Raw genomic sequence first — 21815 nt, 5'->3', positions numbered from 1 at the left:
TTTCACTGAAGAAAGCAATATTATGGATAGAGGGCTCTAGCCCGAAGCAACGTTTTGATGTCAAAAACAAGACATTAACTAATGGACTGGAGTGGTGTGGATTACTTGTGGATTATTGTGATGTTTTTATCAGCTGTTTGGACTCTCATTCTGATGGCACCCATTCACTGCAGAGGATCCATTGGTGAGCATGTGATGTAATGCTAAATTTCTCCAAATTTGTTCTCATGAAGTTAAAATATTTTAATCATGTTATTTTTTTCATAACTAATTAATTAAGTTAACGCATTAAACTGACTGCCCTAGTAAAAACGCAATCGCAAGCATGTTTTTTGATCTCTCATCTTTCTGCTCTTTCCCACAGGTACGCTGGAGTTGGAGTTGGAGATCTAAACATTTTTGTTGTGCTGTATTAGGTGCGTTACCTTCTAAAGCAAAGATTTTGCTTCCTAAGGCATCCACGATGGTCACTAATGCTAATTCATCCGACACATTGAAGAAGTGATCACTTTTGTGCTCGCTAGCAATGAATTCAATTTCATCAGTGAACTTCTTTATTTCTTCAGTGCTTTTGTTCTGTCGATTATAGTCACCAAGGACCTACAAAAGACAAAATTACATATGATATGTTAAAAAATAACAGCAATCTACACTGACCAAAATTATAAACGCATCACTTTTGTTTTTGTCCCCATTTTTCATGAGCTGAACGCAAAGATCTAAGATTTTTTCTGTGTACACAAAAGGCCTATTTTTTCTCAAATATTGTTCACAAATCTGTCTAAATCTGTGTTACTGAGCACTTCTTCTTTGCTGAGATTATCCATCCACCTCACAGGTGTGGCATGTCAAGATGCTGATTAGACAGCATGATTATTGCACAGGTGTGTCTTAGGCTGGCCACAGTAAAAGGCCACTCTAAAATGTGCAGTTTTATCACACAGCACAATGCCACAGATGTCACAGGTTTTGAGGGAATGTCCACCAGAGCTGTTGCCCCTAACTGAATGTTCATTTCTCTACCATAAGCCATCTCCAAAGGCATTTCAGAGAATTTGGCAGTACATCCAACCGACCATAACCATAACCCCACTGCAACCATGGGCCACTCGATCCACAATGTTGACATCAGCAAACCGCTCACCCACACGACACCATACACGCTGTCTGCCATCTGCCCTGTACAGTGAAAAAACCGGGATTCATCCGTGATGAGAACACCTCTCAAAAGTTGCAGACGGCATCGAATGTGAGCATTTGCGAACTCAAGTTGGCTACGACGACGAACTGCAGTCAGGTCGAGACCCCGATGAGGACGACAAGCATGCAGATGAGCTTCCCTGAGACGGTTTCTGACAGTTTGTGCAGAAATTTTTTGGTTATGCAAACCGATTGTTTCCTCAGCTGTCCGGGAGGCTGGTCTCAGATGATCTTGGAGGTGAAGATGCTGGATGTGGAGGTCCTGGGCTGGTGTGGTTACACGTGGTCTGTGGTTGTGAGGCCGGTTGGATGTACTGCCAAATTCTCTGAAACACCTTTGGAGACGGCTTATGGTAAAAAATGAACATTCAATTCACGGGCAACAGCTCTGGTGGACATTCCTGCGGTCAGCATGCCAATTGCACGCTCCTTTAAAACTTGTGACATCTGTGCATTGTGCTGTGATAAAACTGCACATTTTAGAGTGGCCTTTTACTGTGGCCAGCCTAAGGCACACCTGTGCAATAATCATGCTGTCTAATCAGCATCTTGATATGCCACACCTGTGAGGTGGATGGATTATCTTGGCAAAGGAGAAGTGCTCTCTAACACAGATTTAGACAGATTTGTAAACAATATTTGAAAAAAATATGGCATTCAGCTCATGACAAATGGGGGCAAAAACAAAAGTGTTGCGTTTATAATTTTGGTCAGTGTATACTGTCTACTGAAAACAATGAATCCATGCACCATAGTATTTATGTATGAATATACTTACAGCAACAGCGAATCGCTCAATCCCATCTCGTTCACACTCATCAATGACGTTTTTCAAATTGAAGTGGTCATGTGACTCGCCATCTGTGACGATCACCATGACTTTTTTGACCCCTGGTCTTGCTCCTCGTTCCACTGTAAAGGCCTCTTTCCTTTGGAAAACAAACAACATCGGGTCAACATTCTGTACAAACTTCCTTAGTTTGAACTGACACTTGGAAAATGATGATTATTAGGGGATTTTTCTGAAATACAACAGGCTCTTAAAGTCTAAGAATTTCTTATTCCCCCATTTGCTTGATGGTCCTCCAGAATACATTTTATAATATTTGTGTTTAAAATTTGAAGCTTACTTCCAAATTCAAAATTAGACTTTGAATTTAATTTTTTGATACCTTGCCGTATCAATGCCGAGAGCTGTCATGGTTTTGTGGCCGGTTCTTTGAGGTATCTGAGCAGCTTCCTTAAGAAGGTCGTTTTTGTTACTGAACTGGCTGAGGTTGAAGACGTGGCCGACATAGTCTCCGTACGACACAATGCCCACCTGAAAAAGTGAAAGCCCAAACAAAATCTCACACACAAAGCTCAGGCGGTGCTACCAGAAGGGAGAGTTCGGGTGGGCCTCAGACACACCGTTGTCTCTCTCTCTGCTAAACGACTCTGTCTGTGCTGACTCAAAAGTGAAGTCATTCCCTCAAAAAAGCCCTGCAAACATTTATTTAACCATGGAATATGTGGTCTTCCCCTAGCTCAATGTCCTGGAGCCGTATTTTCCAGTGGCGTGTTAAAAAAAGCCTTTATTTCCCTCGAATCAAACCACCCAGTAGCTTCTCCATGGAAAGTCTTTATGTAATACTCCTTGTAATGTTAGTGTAAGCTGATGACAGTTCCACTTATGTGCGACTAACTGCACACAACTTTGACAAAACAAATCGCTTTGGTTTTCAACAATTACATAGTTTAGAAAACGGTTTTAAATCCAACCACTAAAAATTCTATATGTGAAGGGTTATTTCACCCAAAAATGAGAAGTCATCATTAGTGTTATTGTAGTGTCATTGAGACACTATTAGTGTGTTTTTTTTTTTTTTTTAAATATTTTTTTTTGTAGAAATAGCATTAGAAATAATATTAGTAACAGAAATAATTTTACTTTTTGTATTTTGTATTTTTATTTTAAGTTTTTTTTTTTTTTTTTTTTTTATTGGGGCTTTTTGTCTGTATAGTTTTAATTATTTTTATTTTTACTTTTATTTTTATTTTCGTACACTGAATAAAACTAAACGAAAATTAAAAATGTCGCTTTGGCAACTAGCTCAAATAAAATTGTCTTGCAACCACCTGAAATAAAATAAGTTTTAGTTTAATATAAAAATGAATAAAAATAATTAAATAATAAATAAATAATACAAATAATAAAAAATAAAACATAATAGAATTTCTAATTTACATGGAAATTAAAATGAAAGTTGAAAATATAAAATATTTATAAATATAAAATATAATATAATAGATTATTCAAAAAAAATATATGCTATAATAGCACATAAATAATACTACAATATCACTTTCCGAACTTTATTGTACCCTTTGGAACAAAAAATGCTTTAGTTATTTTATTTTTCATATTATTATTATTATTATTATTATTATTATTATTATTATTTCCATTATGTCCATATATTGAAAATCATTGAGGTCAAATGTTGTTGGAAATGTGTTTCAAAAAAGGCAAGTCAGTCATATCATTTTTTTTTTTTTTTTCAGCAGCTACCTGAAATAAAATAAGTAAATGAATTAATGATAAATAGAAGTATAAAAAATGAATAACAATAACTAAATAAAAAATAATAAAAAATATAAATAGTAAAATTTGAACATAAATTGAAATAAAAGTTGAAAATATAAAAATAATAGATGATTCAAAATATTAATATATGCTATAAAAGCACATAAATAATACTAAAATAATACTTTTATTATTTTTTAAATCATTTTTTTAGCAGCCATAAAAAAAAAGTTTTAATTCAAGAACTAAAATCACTAAAACTTAAACTAATTAAAAAAATAAATGAATGCTAAACAGAAGTATAAAAAATGAATAAAAATAACTAAATAAAAAAATAATAAAAATAGCAAAAAATAAAAATGGTCAAATTTTCTATTTTACACGGAAATTAAAATGAAAGTTGAAAATTTAATTAGATTATTTAAAATATTAATATATGTTATAATAGCACATACACAATACTAAAATAAAACTTTTCCAAACTAGTATATTTATTGCGTCCTGTTGAACAAAAAATACTTCAGTTATTTTATTATCATTATTATTACTTTTATTATTATTCTCTATTTATTTATTTTTATTCCATACATTGAAAAAAGGCGGGTTAAATGTTGTTGGAAAATACTGTTCAAACCTGTTCAAATACTAAAAAATGCTGTTTCTTTTTTTGTGTCTTTTTTGTGTTTCAAGAAAGGAATAGAGAAACCATATAGGTCTGAAACCACTACAAGGGAAGTAAATGATGACAAAATCTTAATTTTTGGGCCAGATATTCCTTTAAGAAATCAGCTTGCGTTAAACATCCAATGATGCAGTAGGTGGATATTTTATTTTTGGCTGATGTCATTCCCAAATTGTTTCAAGGCAAACTACAGAGCACTATAATTTAAAAAAATCTCACCCGGGCTGGTCCGATTTCAATGTTCTGCAGAAATTTGACCAGGAATGTGGTGATGGGTTCCCAGGGGTAGATGCTATTGGAACCGTCCAGCACTATGACAATGTCCATATCCTGCTTGCACTCTGAAACAAGCAAATAAACTTAATGAGCACCTTCATTACAATTATATAGTGAGAAAGAGAAATAATGTTGGTTTCATTTAAATTCCTGAAGGGTAGCTGAATGCCAAAAGCCAACTTTTAGCCAGGTTTACATAGGAAACACAACTGAGTGAAACTGTGTGCGCTTATATAAAAAGGTTACGAAACACTGAGCAACGAAATTGGAAGAGACACTGACCTCCATTCTGACCGTGATTAATCACAGCTTATTCCATTTTTCCAGTCAGTTTTTGTATATGGAAGAATCTGCTTTAAAATGTCATGACCTTTCATTACTAACTCAATATAGTTTGTACATCTGTTTATACGGTGGTAAATTAAGGTTTGGATTGTGTGCCTAAATGCTAACCAGCGCTATTTGGCATTTAAAATCAAACTGAGAATTCAAATTTGAATTGAATGTAGTAGAATTCAAATGAAGTGATGCGGACAGTCTTTCCTGTGCTGGCCGTTGCTATGATACATGTGTGTTTAAGATGAGTCACTGGTTCCGTGTTGGGTTGCGAGATGTCAGCTTTCCTAAACACTGTCCTAACATGGACATGTGGCGCAGGGGTGACCGGCTGTGGTTTACACGGCTGGAATGCGCTAATGTACACTCACAACACGTGTGTGTCGTACCTTGTACAGTGGGAGCGATGGAGTTGAGGACTTTGAAGGAGGAGCTGACGTTCGAGCAGATCCCAGTGACATATTGCTGCTTTCCACACATATAGCCGTATTGAGGACCACAGGCCTGTAAACAGCGAGCCAGAGAGAAGGATTAAGGGAGCAGCACTGAGCAGCTGACATGACATGAAACTTTATGGTCCTCACAGATAGGGATGGGCGATATCTTTTCGTTTGCAATATACTGGTAAAAATTTTCCCCACTACAAGAATTAGTCTTCCCGCGATAATAACAATAAAATCTAGTTGTTGACATATTTCTGTGTGGGACAATGGGGACCCAACTAACAATTTTTGGTTTCCAGAACGTTCCCAGTTCCTAACCTACAGGGAACGTTCTATTTGCGTTAAGAAAACTTTCCCACCTAACCAGCAGGGAACGTTCCCTGAACGTTCTCTGAAGGTTCCCAGAATGTTCTCCTAACATCTTCACTCCGATACCAATGCTGTACATGAACACTCCGTGTCCCATAGTAAAAACGGACAGATGTGGACCTCAATAATCCCTACTACAAACCAAGTCTTGTTTTAAACTAATTGTTTAATCCTTATAGATAATCTGAGCACATTTAACCATCATAAGGAGCATTAAATGAGATTGAATTATCCTTAAAGTTAATATGTTAGAAGTACCACAACACAAATTTTGTTTATTAAAGCACCAAATAACAATGACTTGTAGGAGCCGATGATCCTCCCGTGAAGTCACATACACAGGAACTCTCGCAATGCCAGTGCGAGATCGTAAAATAATAAACTCTTATCAGACAGGAAGATCCAGGAAGGCCCAGGAGGAAAGACCATTTGCTTATCAACCACCTGGCCCATCCTTTCCTCTAGCAACAGGGGGCAGGTCACTACAGAGAAGAGGCCAAGGATCTAAGCTATCACACTCATACAAAACAATCACATATATATTCCGAATACACAATCAGAAACCTCTCATGTTTGATATCAATTTTATAATCTCAGTGCGGTTGGAAATAATATCTCAGTCCCATACCAGTTGAACAGACCAGAAATAAAGATCTGAAACTTAAGGAAAACTCTGTTCTCCTGATATGGGTGGTGTTGCTGAAGAGGTCTGTACCACATGCTGTCTTCACACCCCCAACTTTAGGCTTCAGCAAAAGGTCCTGTGAAGTTTTATTACGCTAAATTTATGATTGTAATGTTCTGATCTGGGTACTTAAAGAGGATTAGCGAAACATTCAGGGAAGCATCTGTAACCAGAACTTCCCGCACGATTGTCGTGTGTCTCTCTATTTGCCAGGTATGCTGACTCTTTGTTAGTATTTTTATTTTCTCGGTTTTGAATTCTATGCTGATCAGTAATGTAACTAAAATGTGATGTTTTCCTATAAAGGTTGTATTTCTTTTTATTAATTGAACGTACTTTTGATAGAGCTTCCATTGCTATTTTTAAATATGCCTGGCATAAATAAATGTGAACTTTGACTTATTCTGGACTTCTTGGAAATGATTTTCTAGTAGGTTAATGTGTAGGGTGCTTTCCTCAAGACTGCGCCAGGGCAGCCCACGCCGGAAGTACCGACTGATGAGCCATGGGGACATCACTAGGGCTCCGGATGTTGAGCTGTCACTGGCTTAACACGATGTAGCTCTCGCGATTATGGGGGAAATATATACTTTCTGTTTGGGGAGCACGCAGGCGCGGCCCACTTTAAGATATGATAATCGCTCTGCATCCTCTGAGTAAGTCAGAAACTGGCGAGCTTGTGTCGACGAATTCGCCACGGCCGGGGTGTAAATCGAAAGCGGCACCAGTCCCTAACGAACGAAATATTGAGACTACGGGATTTCCAGAATATTCAAATGTCTAAATTATTATACAGAAAATTGGCCGTGATCAGCAAATTATAGAATACAAACCAGAATTAACAAATTATTCATAATTGGGGTCAGACTAAATTATTAATGGAGTCAGATTTTTGTTTGGAAACTAAATTTTAATATTTCAAAGTAATTTTTACAGAAGTGCCGAAAAAGCTCGACACGCAAGAAACCTTCAGCTGGACCGCTAGGCTTGCCGTAGCGGGAGGAGCCTTACAGACTTCAACAAAATACTAGATTTTAAAAATGTGAATTTTAGTTTTACAGACATTAAAGACGAATAACATTTATTTGACTTTAATTAGGATAACATTACATTCGTTTCTTACCACTGAATTAACGATGATGTGCTTCTTTCTTTTGGTCAGTACACAAAAACTTCTCCGTTAACATCATGTTCTCTTCAGTTAGACGTGTCAAATCACAATAAAATGAAATCGCAATATTTACTATCGTATATATATTAATTATACGTAATTATTCATTAAAGAGATCAATCAACTAATGTTAGTCATGTTAGTCAGTTCCTAAACGTTCTCATTTGGTCCCCCCCCCGAAAAAAAAACCGTTGGGAACCATTCCTTAGAACGTTCTGTGTTTGGTACATTCTGAAGGCGGAAAAAAAACTAGTATATCGCAAATGGGAATGCCACAAAAATCGGAAGCGTTAACTGTACTAGTAGCGTTCTGTGTTTGCTGGGGCCTGTTTACAAACCATTGTGCAACAAAGATGTACATTTATGGCATGTTTTTTTCGGAAGTAAAACTAGTATATTTAACCTTTTGTGATGTCGATTAGCATTGCATTATAAATATACTTTATTCTTATAAAAATACCCAAGATTCATTGAAGAACACAGACAAACCATATATTGTAGCAATCGTATGTTTATTGTCTTCACGTTTCCTCAGTTAAATTTTTGATTTATTCCTGAAGCGTCGTCAGTATTATTACTTCTGCTATAAAGCATATGTGAAGTTTCTGTGCAAGGGCGCCCTCCAACTTCCGAATGAGAAAGAGCTTTATTGCCAAGTGTGTTTCACACACAAGGAATTCGTCCTAATGTTAGGAGCTTCCAGTACAGAAAGTACAAACAATTTAATTCACATTCCAGTGAATTAAACAGTCATTACATTACGTGTGTACTCAGTAATGCTCACAACACCCTATTTTGGGTAAAAACAGGAAAGATAATACTTTTCTCTGAAGAAACAGGATTTCCCTGATTTATCGCCTTTGATTAATTACAATTAATACCAGAAATTATTGCCCATATCGCCCATCCCTACTAACAGAAAAAAGTGCAGCATTTTTTTTGTCTAATATTTAAGTCTTATCCATAAGTCTTTCTTATGCTCATTAAGGATGCATTTATTTGATCTAAAATACAGTAAAAACAAAAAGAAATGAATACTTTTATTCAGCAAGGATGTGTTAAATTGCTAAAAAAAAAGTGATAGTAAAGATGTCTATTGTTAGAAGAGACTCATTTTTTTAAAAAAAATAAATAAATAAATGCTGTTCTTTTTTACTTCGTATTCATCAAAATCCTGAAAATATGTCACAGGTTACTAAAAAATATTAAGCAGCACAAATGTTTTCAACATTAAAATAAATCAGCACATTAGAATGATTTCTAATGGATCATGTGACACTGAAGACTGGAGTATGATGCTAAAATAAGAAATAAATTACATTTTAAAATATATTAAAATAGAAAACATACAACCTTGGTGAGCATAAGAGACTTCTTACAAAAACATTAGAAAATCCTACCAAACCTTCTGAATCATGGTTTATACACACATACAGTATGAACAGTAAGGTTTTAACATTTTTTAGAGAAGTCTCTGTGACACTTTACAATACGGGGGGACAAATACATATTAATTCATGCTTAACTAATTCAGAGATATTCATGACTTAATATATAACTCAAACTAAACCATGCACAGATTGATGTATAATTCATGAAGAACTAAATCATTTATTAATGACTACACTGTAAAAAACAATTTGTTGAGTCAACTTAGAATAATTTGTTACCTGGCTGCCTTAAAATTTTAGGTTCAGTCAACTCAAAAAAGGTTTATTCAACTTGAAATGTTAAATTATACTAAGTGACAACTTAGATATTTGAGTTGATTCAACTTAAAATTTTAAGGAAGCTGGATTACTTACCCATCTGTTAAGTTTAACAAACACAAATATCTAAGTTAACATTTCAAGTTGACTAAACTTATTTGAGTTGACTGAACTTAAAATTTTAAGGCAGCAGGGTAACAAATTATTTTAAGTTGACTCAACAAATTGTGTTTTTTGTTTTTTACAGTGTACTACATCAGCAACTAATGAACATTCTATACGATTCATTGATTAAGTAATAAATAAACTGTTATTAGTTAAATGTGTCATTATGTATTAGTTTCCTAATAACTTATTTTATAAACTAATGATGTAAATTCATGTGTTAATTACCACATTGATCAAAGCTATGTACTTCAACTTCCAGTTGTCTGCTTTAATTAATCATTAGCTGATGATTTGCAAAGATATCATTATGTTATGATTTAACTTGTTGAGGCACAGAACTATTAACTAATTAAGTAATATGTCATTGTGGTTATGGATTTTGAGTTAGTCATGTGCCTCAACAAGTGAAGTTATAACACAATGATATTTGCAAATCATTAGCTAATGATTAATTAAAGCAGACAACTGAAAGTTGAAATGCATCAACCCATTGTGGTAATTAACACATGAATTTACACTGTTAGGTAATATAATATGTTATTAGGGAATTAATACATTATGACATTTAACTAATAACAATTAATTGATTACATAATCTATGAATCATATAGAATGTTCATTTGCTGCTGATGCTGTAATTATTAATAAATGGTTTAGTTTTTCATGAGTTATATATTAACTCATGATTATCTGTGCATTAATTAAGCATGAATTAATGCATATATGCGCACACGTATTGTAAAGTGTTACCGAAATCAAGCCTGCATTTATTTGATCCAAAGTACAGCAAAAACAGTACAATTTTAAACTATTTTTACTATTTAAAACAACTGTTTTCTTTTTAAATATATTCAAAATTTGTTACAGATTTTTAGCATCAGAAATCATTCTAATATTCCGATTTGCTGATCAAAAACATTTATTATTATTATTATTATTATTATTATGTAGAAAAAAGCATTTATAAAAGCTCTGATGAATAGAAAGTTCAGAAGAACAGCATTTATCTGAAATAGAAATCTTTTGTAACATTACAAATGTCTTTATCATCACTTTAGATGTTTTTTTGAGCAGCAAATCAGCATATTGGAATGATTTCTAAAGGATCATGTTTCCAAAACTTTTATTTTGTTTTGTCCATAGCTTGAATGTAACAGAAGTTATGGCTATCTTAAGTTGGCTGACAGCTATGATTTTCACGAATGGAATTTGAAAAAAAAAGAAACGGGTTTAAAGTGAGACGGCTTTCACTTTCAATTCACGGGTTTAACAAAGCTGTCTGTCAGGTTAGAAGCAATATGCTGCATCATTACACAAACAGACTAATGTCTGTTTTCCGTTGTTTATCAGGGCATAGTCTCTGAACTTTTGATCACCCCTTGTAAGTTTAGATAGCACGAATAATGCAGCCTACCTTGTAGCTTACATTTAGAAAAGCCAGTGCCAGTGCAACTGCTCGCACACTGTGCATAAAACACATTCCTTCTCTAGTAACTTCATCATCCGATCCTTCATCTCTGGATGTGAAATAGTCCATCGTTTAGGGCACTTCAGACTGCACTGTATCCGCTATCTCACGATATTAAAAATAAATAAATAAAAACTTTGCGTGCTGTAGTTTATACAGGACTGGTGGGGAATGTGAATTGACACACCTTTATTAAATATGTTACATGGTTTATTTTGTTAGGGTAACTGTTTTGTAGTTCTTAACATAAGAGAAAGACACAGTCATTTCTGCCTGCTGCAATAAATCGCTATTTTTCTGCATTATACAAGTGCATTTCACCAAGATATTTTCAGAGATGATTTTCAGCGCAACATCCGATGGGTTTTTTCCAGATTGCATCACATATATTCAAATAGAAAGCAGTTCTTTTAAATCGGAAAAATATAATATTTTAAATAAATAAATAATAATAAAATAAAAATAAAATATTAAATAAATAATAAAAAATAATATTTTGCTGTATTTTGGATCACATAAATGCAGGCTGCACTGTAAAAAAATAAAAAACCCAATTTGTTGAGTCAACTTAAAATAATTTGTTACCCTGCTGCCTTAAAATTTTAAGTTCAGTCAACTAAAATAAGTTTAGTCAACTTGAAATGTTAAGTTGTACTAAGTAACAACTTAGATATTTATGTTTGCTAAACTTAACAAATGGGTAAGTAACCCAGCTGCCTTAAAATTTTAAGTTAATTCAACTCAAATATCTAAGTTGTCACTTAGTATAATTTAACATTTCAAGTTGAATATTTTAAGGCAGCCAGATTACAAATTATTTTAAGTTGACTCAACAAATTGTTTTTTTACAGTGTGGGTGAGCAGAAGAGAACTCTTTAAAAAACATGAAAACATTTACGGTTCAAAAACTTTTGACTGTGGAGTGACTATTCCATTTTTAATGTAATTGTTGAGAGTTGAGAGCTTTACCTCCTGGAATTAATTATTTAAACTATAATGTTTACGTGGAACTATTTCCGTTTCAGTTCTTTGCAGCATTTGGGAGTTGGAACTGCATGTGGGAACAGTTGGAAACAATGTGTCAAAAAGCTTGATAGTACATGGGAATGTTTTGGTGTGACATGCTGAATTCCATATTGTTTTCATTACCCTCTGTTAAACTGGTTACATGGAATATTTGTATATTTAAAATGTAATTTGTCACATTGCAGGACCATTTAAATAAACTAGCGAAACGAAAAAGGTGATAAAAAAAGTGGTGAAACATCCAGTTGTCACTTGTTTTAATATACATTCATCTGAGTTCTGTGTTACACTCCTTGTCAAATAAAATCCTAAAGGAATTTCTTTAATAACTTGGACTCAATCCTAATGGGATCAAATAAGATCCTACTGTATAAACTGAAATTCCTACTTTTCCATTGCTTTTTTTTTCTTGGATTACATTTGATTCATAGAGGATTCCTGTTTGATCCCATTAATTTCCAATTATACATTTCCTTAAGATTTTTTAAGTACTGGAAAAGCTGTGTATTCATGAACTGCAATCACAGATTGCTGACAATTTGTTCAATCATAAAATAAAACCATTCCCAGACACAGTGCCAACATGTCATGGCTGTTCTATAATTATAAACATTAACTGGAAAACCGAGTGTTTCCACAAAGCCTTTTTAATGTATTGATTTAAAAAGTCTGTGATCAGACACTACTAATTAACAGAGACTGAAGAAACAGAAGACATATAAAGATCACATCCGCAGATGTTCCCTACCAGAAAGCCATTGCCATCTGGGTTAACCACCAGCGTCGTCCCCATAGTCATGTTTTCCTTCACTTCATTTATGTTCGGAATTGTTGTGTTTTCTGCAAGAAAAATAGACAAATATGCAGTCACAGGGAAAATCCTATGAAAAGAAAACCCAAACAAAATCTCCCCTGCATTTTCCCATAGGCAGATACTTCTGTTTGCCTTTTTAAACACAAAAGCCATTGCGGGGTCCTTTATGTGGGTTTTAATGGACAAAAAACACAGTTTTACAGTGTTTTTGTCACTTCCTGCTTTACAAACACATTATGTAAACACAATGTAAGCCACAGGCATGAAAACTAGTAAGAAAAATAATATTGCCAACCCATACAATCTACATTGTCCATATTTTAGATAATGCTTTGTGACACTAACACTGAAACATATTTAAAATGAGATTTAGAATTATGCACGTGAAAACACGAGATTTTTCTGTTCTGAGATCAGAATTTCTATTGGAAGTGTTTGTCATAAAGGTAAATTCCTGAAGTAATGAAAGATTATGTGTAGATTAGACATTAAAATGTTTTTTGGATCACTTCCTGTCCAGACCTCCTCTGAGAGTCAGACATTCAGACAGAGGGTGACATACAAACAGATTTAACGCTACAGGATAATGAGTCATACAAGCAAAACATTATATTATTGATCAAAATGTGCAGTGATGCACAAATACTCTCTTAATGTGAGCATTTATTCAAAATGAATCATGTTCTGAATGCACATTCTTGGTCTTTATCTTATAATTCATGGTTCATGTTTTTACAAATCTTTAACAAGCCACGCCCAACATTTTTTTTCACACTAAATCTTTTTTGTTTTACTCAGAAATGTGTCACAATAATAAACTAAAACGAGTTGCGCATACTGTTTTATGATGTATTTAAAGGGACAGTTCACCCAAAAATGAAAATTCTGTCATTAATTACTCAGGCGTCGTGTTTTCTCATGGCAAAGACTGACACAGAAGAAAAAAAATTGTTAAATGAAGTCATTATTTTTGTTTTCTTTGTGCACAAAAAGTATTCTCATACCTTTACAACATTGTGGTTATAAACAGCATTGTAACGTGGGAAACAGTAATTCATTTGATTACTCATTACTGAAAAAAATAGCGCCGTTAATAACACAGTTTATTTATGACGCTGTTACTCCCATCACTGCGAACCACTGATGTCACATGGACTATTTTAACAATGTCCTTACTACCTTTCTGAGTCTTGAACGTGTCAGTTGTGTTGCTGTTTATGCAGGCTCAGAAAACTCTCTGATTTCATCAAAAATAAAAGAACGAAGATCTTACGAGTTTGGAATGACATTTTTGGGTGAACTATCCCTTTAAGCAACGCTGCACTGCTGCACATTGGCCTCTCTATCGCCACCTGTGGCTGAAACATAACATTGCAAGTTACTTGCAAAGTTGTTTTCTTCATACCAGTTGTGCACAGCTCTTCTGCTCGGATGAATCTGATGATTTTAGCTAAACACTGTGAGTCTGTATTCACAATATCAGACTCACTGATGGTAAATATGTGACCCTGGACTACAAAACCAGTCATAAGGAGCATGGGTATATTTGTAGCAATAACCAAAAATACATTGTATGGGTTAAAATGATCGATTTTTGTTTTATGCCAAAAATCATTAGGATATTAAGTAAAGATCATGTTCCATGAAGATATTTTGTACATTTCCTGCCGTAAATATATTAAAGCTTAATTTTTGATTAGTACTATGCATTTCTGAGAACTTCATTTGGACAACTTTAAAGCCGAATTTCTCAGTATTTTGATCTTTTGCACCCTCAGATTTTCAAATAGTTGCATTTTGGCCAAATATTGTCCTATCCTAACAAACCATACATCAGTGGAAAGCTTATTTATGCTGCCTTCAGATGCATGAATCTCACTTTCCAAAAATGGACTCTTATGACTGGTTTTCTGGTCCAGGGTCACATATTTGAAAAATGTGACAAGTAAATAGCACATCTGCCACTGTTATAACCAGATATTCTTTTATTTGCTTTAAGAATGAATGACGTAAACCAAACCAAATTTACTAAAACTTGAACCAGTCGCTCCAAATATTAACAAATTAATGGTAAGGCAAGAACACAGGCTCATTTTTGTTATTTACTAGCTCAATAATGGAACTGAAACAGTAGGAGCCTCTGCTAGCTTGTTCTTTTCACCTGTATTGCATGGCTTGAATTGGATCATTCCTCATTTGTAAGAAGCTTTAGATAAAAGCATCTGGGAAATAAATGTAAATGTAATGTAAATGACCGTGAGTCAAGGTCAAAGTCTTTCTGGCCAGTATCAGAATGAACTCTGAATCCACAATCTGCTTTTTCTCTTCTTGTATTCTCAGAATAACATCTCTTGAAAGCGTACACAGATGTTTCAGCTCTGGGGTTTTCTCAGTGCATGTTTTATAGACAACCAGGTGGTGTTAAGTGTCAAGACATTAGCACTTACACAAGAGTGTGTAAAGGTTTCCTAAATTAAATTATCATGCTAGCTCCTGAATTAGAAGGATGGGACTTTCCTCTAGAATGCACTTCTTCTGCGTTTGGCGACTGATAAGAACTTGATCTGTTGACTAATAAGGACAAAGCAATGTATTTAAACAATAAACTTAAAGGGGTGCTATTATGCTTTTTCACTTTTTGAATTTTAGTCAGTGTGTGCTGTGTATCTTTGGGCATAAAAGAGATCTACAAAGTTACAAATCTCAAAGTCCACTCCAAAGGGAGAGAACTACAAGAAGAACTACAACGAACGGCTCCTTTGGACTACAGCGTTTGTTTTCCACATGCAATGATGTCACAACGCGGTCCATTAGAATATCATTAAATTAAATCCCGCCTACGGAAATTCTAATTGTTGGAGGGTGGGTAGGGACGAGGTGGAGGATTAGCCTGACTTTAGCGATGCAGTGCAGAGAACCACTTCAACGAGCCGCAGCATGGCGGAAATAATCACAAGCATTGACTACACTGTAAAAAATAAAAAACACAATTTGTTAAGTAAACTTAATATAATTTGTTACCCTGCTGCCTTAAAATTTTAAGTTCAGTCAACAAAAATAAGTTTAGTCAACTTGGAATGTTAAGTTGTACTAAGTAACAACTGACGTATTTGTGTTTGCTAAACTTAACAGATGGGTAAGTAACCCAGCTGCCTTAAAATTTATAGTTGATTCAACTCAAATATCTAAGTTGTCACTTAGTATAATTTAACATTTCAAGTTGAATAAACTTTTCTTGAGTTGACTGAACTTAAAATTTTAAGGCAGCCAGGTTACAAATTATTTTACGTTGACTCAACAAATTCTTTTTTACAGTGTAGAGTGGCCGTTTCAGAGCAGTAACGCATCAAAACACATGCCAAAGCCACAATCTACTCCAGTGGCCACGTCGGAGCCATAACGTGCCACAGACGTGAGCAGTGTATGGTAAGAGATTTATTCATCATACAGTGTAGATAGCTTCACTTATAACGCAAGTGTTTTTTAAAATGCATAACCTTTCACTAGAATAGCCTAGGCTAATCAGTGATGGTGTTCTTTGATAACGTTAGGCTGCTTTTAGCCTTATGCTGGAGCTGGTTTCGGGCAATGAAACTAAGTATATAAATAATTAAATGAATTAGCACGATAATATCATGTACTGGCGATCTCGCAGGCTGACGATAGGACCCAACACCACTGTAGCGTATTATTTACTCACCCTCCATGCATCCTTGGTGTATATGACTTCCTTCTTTCAGACAAATGCAATCAGAGTTATATAAAAATTTATCCTGGCACTCCCAAGCTTTAGAACGGCATAGACGAGTGTTTCATCAGTCCAAAACAACTCCAATAATGTGCATCCATCCATAATAAAAAGTGCCTCACACAGCTCTGAGGAGGTCAATAAAGGCCTCCTGTAGCGAATCGATGCGTTTTTGTAAGAAAAATATCCATATTTAAAATGTAAGAATCACTTTAATCTAGCAAGCGCTAACAGTTGTACACAGAACTTGCTTTTTTTGACAAGGGATGTGGTAGTACTGAAACTCCGTCTAAACTGTTCACCATTCGCAACGCAGTGGGACAGCTAATCAATCACAACACATTTCATTTTTCAGAAGACGGGCCTTCATTAAAGCTGGAACTATTCAAGCTGGGCTGGGAGAAATTTATTGTAATAATATAAATTATGTTAAAAATAATGCGTTTTTTGAACCATCAAGCACGAAAGCATGTTCTAGTACACCCCCAAAACAAAATCAATACTTTTGTTATGTGACGTACAGTACACTACAATTCAGAAAAAAAAAAATCACATTTTGAAAAATGTCTCTTATACTCAACAAGGCTGCATTTCCTGGTAAAAAAATACAGTAAAAAGAGCAATATTGTGAAATATTATTACAATTTAAAATATGTTTTCTATTGCAATATATGTTAAAATGTAATTTATTCCTGTGATGCAAAGCTGAATTTTCAGCATTATTACTGCAGTTTGCAATGTCAGGTGATCCTTCAGAAATCATTCTAATATGCTGAATTGATGCTCAAAATCCAAAAGAAATAAAAAAGCTGACTAAAAATGAGTGTTAATATTTATAAAATGAGTGCTATTTGTGTTAATCAAATCTAAAAAATTACTGATGAAAGTGTCCATTAACAACAGTCTGGCCTGGCATGAAATGCATATCATATTAACAACTAAACAATATTAATTGAAACATGCTGTTGATAAAAAAAAAAAACACAACTGACTTTGAAGGCTTTCTTTGTCTAAAAGGTGTTATGTTAAATCAGTAATTCTGTTGACTTTTAGGAGTGAGGAAGCAGGTACCATTTCCCCTCTCAGGAGGTTTTATTTTGGAAAGATGTTTTGAGAACCTCATTCTAAAAACAAGAGGAGTTGGCACGCTATGTCAGAGTGTCATACTAGTGCATGGCATACTTCTCCACTGAAATCTGCTTGTAGACTCACGTCACACGCAGCAGTGTTTGGGACAGTAAAAATACCAGCTGAGGACATTTGACAATTTCTCGACAACTGAGGTAATGTCTGTTACCCTTCCTGCAACTAATTTTCTGGTCGAACCACACCCAAATTGTAAAAACACACAGTTAATACTGTAAATACGGATGAAGGATACACAGCAATGAACAAAAATAGTTCACGGAAAACATGATGGCACTACCCAAACACACAAATGCTTATATAAGGCCACCTCTCACCTGGCAAAAGGAATTTTTCACATACAGTGCTTTTGTTTTGTCCCACAGGGCACCTGTAGACGTCTCCAGTCCGTTTAGCCGGCTGTCCAGTCAGAGGAGAACCAATCAGAACCCTGCAGAAAAAAGCAGGAAGTAGAGAGTGGGGTCATTTATTGCTTACCGCAAGAAAACCCTGGGGCTTTGTGAGAAAGTGGAAGCACGCTGAGCCAAAGTGCAGTTGATTGATTCACCAGTTTTCCAGTGGGAAAGAAAAGCATAACATAAATATGCACATGCTTATTTTTAAATATTGCAGTAAAATGGAACATATGTGAAATGTCAGAACGACGGGAGAAAAAGAGATTATTTTTTCGGCGTAATAACTGTTAGGGAGGTTGAATATGATATTGACTGAAACATGATGTTTTACCTTTGAACCTCGCTGTGATTTATGCGCTTTATGGTTAGATAACATGAAAGGTTGTACGTTTTATTATGTTCTGTGCTACATCTGAGTGCACTTAGCCAAATAAAGAACATTCGCCGTGTTCCTCAGATTTCTAATGGCGTTTTTTTGACAACAGTGCTAAAAGTAGACATCCTTATGTAAGCATGTAAACAACTCAAGTCATTAACATTCCTGTGCACAAATGGGCCTTGACAGCAGTGGATACAAGCAGGAGCCCACGCAATCTTTCCTGGTTACAACTCTGAACGCCAGTCACCTTTAAATTCGACATACAATTTATTTTAGCTTTGACTGACTGATAATTCACAAGAATATAAAAACAGTTTAAAGGAGAAGTCCACTTGCAGAACAAAAATTTACAGATAATTTACTCACCCCCTTGTCATCCAAGATGTTCATGTGTTTTTTTTCTACAGTTGACAAGAAATTATGTTGTTTTTTTTTGAAGAAAACATTCCATAATTTTTCTCCATATAGTGGACTTCAATGGTGCCCCGAATTTGAACTTCCAAAATGCAGGCTTAAATGCAGCTTTAAGTGAATCCCACTCATCCTACATCGCTGCAGAAGTACCAACCCAGTGTTTACAAAGTGAATATGCAAAGAAGATCAAACACCCTTTACAAAAAAAGATAAAACAGCGATGATTTTGATGTTAAAGAAGAAAATGAGACAGGAGTTTTTCAACATAGTCTAACTGTATTGTCCCGGATTACACAGACTATGCATGCGCATTGCAGAGACGAAACAAAATGAGCGTTTGAGGTTAAAAAGTAAAAATAAAAAATGTTGATTTGTTTAAAAAATGACAGAACGTTTCGCTAGATAAGACCCTTCCTCGGCTGGGATCGGGAGAAACATTAAAGTCCACTATACACTTTTAAAAATAAAGGTGCTTCATGATGCCATAGAAGAACCTTTTTGTATAAATGGAACCTTTAACATCTTAAGAACCCTTCTGTTTCACAAAAAGTTCTCTGTGGTGAAAAAAAGGTTCTACAGATTATAGAAAGGTAAGAAAGAGATTGTTCTTTTTTAAAGAACCTTTGACTGAATTGTTCTTTGTGGAAACAAAAACGGTTATTCAATGGCATCGCTGTGAAGAACCTTTAAAAGCACCTTTATTTTTAAGAGTGTATGGAGAAAAATTTTGGAATGTGTTCCTCAAGAAACATAATTTCTTATCGACTGAAGAAAGAAAGACATGAACATCTTGGATGACAAGGGGGTAAGTAAATTATCTGAAAGTTTTAGTTCTATAAGTGGACTTCTCCTTTAATAAAGTTCATGTCATTCCAACCTGTGTTTGGACACATCTGTGGAACCCAAAAAGAAAAATATTGCATAATGTTCTTGGCTGCTCTTTTCCATGAAAGTGAATGGAGACAGAGGTTATTAAGTTCAAAAAAAGTTTACCACATGACAATTTCAAGTCTTTGTGTAACTTTAAAATCTTATTTGTGGTCATATACATTGAAATGTGATGCATGAAGACACATCAAGTGGCTACAAGACATTTAGGAAAGATTTTTTAAAGAAGTTCACTTCCAGAACAAAAATTTACAGATAATTTTCTCACCCCTTTGTCATCCAGGATGTTCGTGTCTTTCTTTCTTCAGTTGATAAAATTTTTTTTTTCTTGAGGAAAACATTTCAGGAATCATCTTCATATAGTGGACTTCAATGGTGCCCCGAAGTTTAAACTTCCAAAATGTAGTTTAAATGCAGCTTCAAATGGCTCTAAATGATCCCAGCCAAGGAAGAAGGGTCATATATAGTGAAACGATCAATCATTTTTGAAACAAATTGACAATTTATATACTTTTTAACCTCAATTGCTCGTCTTGTCACGTCTCTGCGATGTGCATGTCTGTGTAATACAGTCAATACAGTTAGGGTATGTCGAAAAACTCCCGTCTCATTTTTTTCTTCAATGTCAAAATCGTCCTACATTGCTGTTTTCCTTTTTTTTTTTTTTTTTTTGTAAAGGACATTTGATCTTCTTTGCATGTTCACTTTGTAAATACTGGGTCGGTACTTCTGCCACGATGTAGGGCGATTTTAAAGTTGGGGAAGAAAACAAGATGGGAGTTTTTCTACATACCCTAACTGTATTGACCATATTGAACCAGAAAAAAAACAGTTCATGCAGACTTAGACAGGACGAGTGTTTGAGGTTAAAATGTATATAAATTTGTTTCGAAAATGACCAGTTGTTTTGCTAGATAAGACCCTTTTTCCTCTGCTGGGATCGTTTAGAGCCATTTGAAGCTGCATTTAAACTACATTTTGGAAGTTCAAACTTGGGGGCACCATAGAAGTCCATTATATGGAGATAATTCCTGAATATTTTTCCTCAAGAAACATTATCGACTGAAGAAAAAAGACATGAACATCTTGGATGACCAAAGGGTGAGTACATTATCTGAAAATTTTAGTTCTGGAAGTTTATGTCATTCCAATCCTGTGTTTGGAAACATCTGTGGAACCCAAAAAGAGAAATATTGCATAATGTCCTGGCTGCTCTTTTCCATATAATGAAAGGGAAAGGAGACAGAGGCTATTAAGTTTTAAAAAAAATGCCAAAATGGCACCAAAAAGCAGCATGAAGTTTATCCACATGACAATTTCAAGTCTTTGTGTAAGAATCTAGCGTCATGTTCTCCTCTAATGTAACTTTAAAAAATCTCATTTGTGGTCATACATTGAAATATGACGCATGAAGATGCATCAAGTGGCTACAAGACGTTTAAGAAAGTTTTTTTATATATATACATACATATATATATATGCAAAATAACTCCATTTGGACGAAAGAAATAGGGATGAAAACCAAACATTGAGGTTTTGGGTGACATGAGATCAAGTCAATTTAAAGCTATAGTTCACCCAAAAAATGAAAATTACCCCATGATTTACTCAAGCTCAAGCCATCCTAGGTGTATATGAATTCCTTCTTTTAGATGAATACAATCAGAGTTATATTAACAAATGTACTGGCTCTTCCGATCTTTATAATAGCAGTGAATGCGTGTTGAGATTTTGAAGCCCAAAAAAGTGCATCCATCTATCATAATAGTGCTCCACATGGCTAATAAGGATTAATAAGGTTTAATAAAGACCTTCTGAAGTGAATCGATGCATTTGAGTAAGAAAAATATCCATATTTAAAACTTAATGAACTGTAATTTCTAGCTTCCACTAACTGTTGTATGCACATTCACGACAGAGTGGTGTTCCAGC

At 34.7% G+C, this 21815-nt stretch overlaps 1 protein-coding gene across 1 annotated transcript in view; it reads right to left on the bottom strand.

The window, feature by feature from the left end:
* itga1 (integrin, alpha 1) overlaps positions 1-21815 on the bottom strand; it is a 75060-nt gene that overhangs the window by 27971 nt on the left and 25274 nt on the right. Inside the window, exons 3-9 of the mRNA XM_051102691.1 lie at positions 18125-18237; positions 12848-12939; positions 5450-5564; positions 4668-4789; positions 2373-2521; positions 1979-2129; positions 426-600 (exon numbers count right to left, since the gene is read on the bottom strand). Of these exons, the coding sequence (XP_050958648.1) occupies positions 426-600; positions 1979-2129; positions 2373-2521; positions 4668-4789; positions 5450-5564; positions 12848-12939; positions 18125-18237 (917 nt within the window). The remainder of the gene's footprint in view (positions 1-425; positions 601-1978; positions 2130-2372; positions 2522-4667; positions 4790-5449; positions 5565-12847; positions 12940-18124; positions 18238-21815) is intronic.

The sequence above is a fragment of the Labeo rohita genome, unplaced genomic scaffold (genome assembly GCF_022985175.1).
Source record: "Labeo rohita strain BAU-BD-2019 unplaced genomic scaffold, IGBB_LRoh.1.0 scaffold_274, whole genome shotgun sequence".
NCBI classification, from domain to species: domain Eukaryota; kingdom Metazoa; phylum Chordata; class Actinopteri; order Cypriniformes; family Cyprinidae; genus Labeo; species Labeo rohita.
This window is presented reverse-complemented; position numbering and strand designations above follow the sequence as displayed.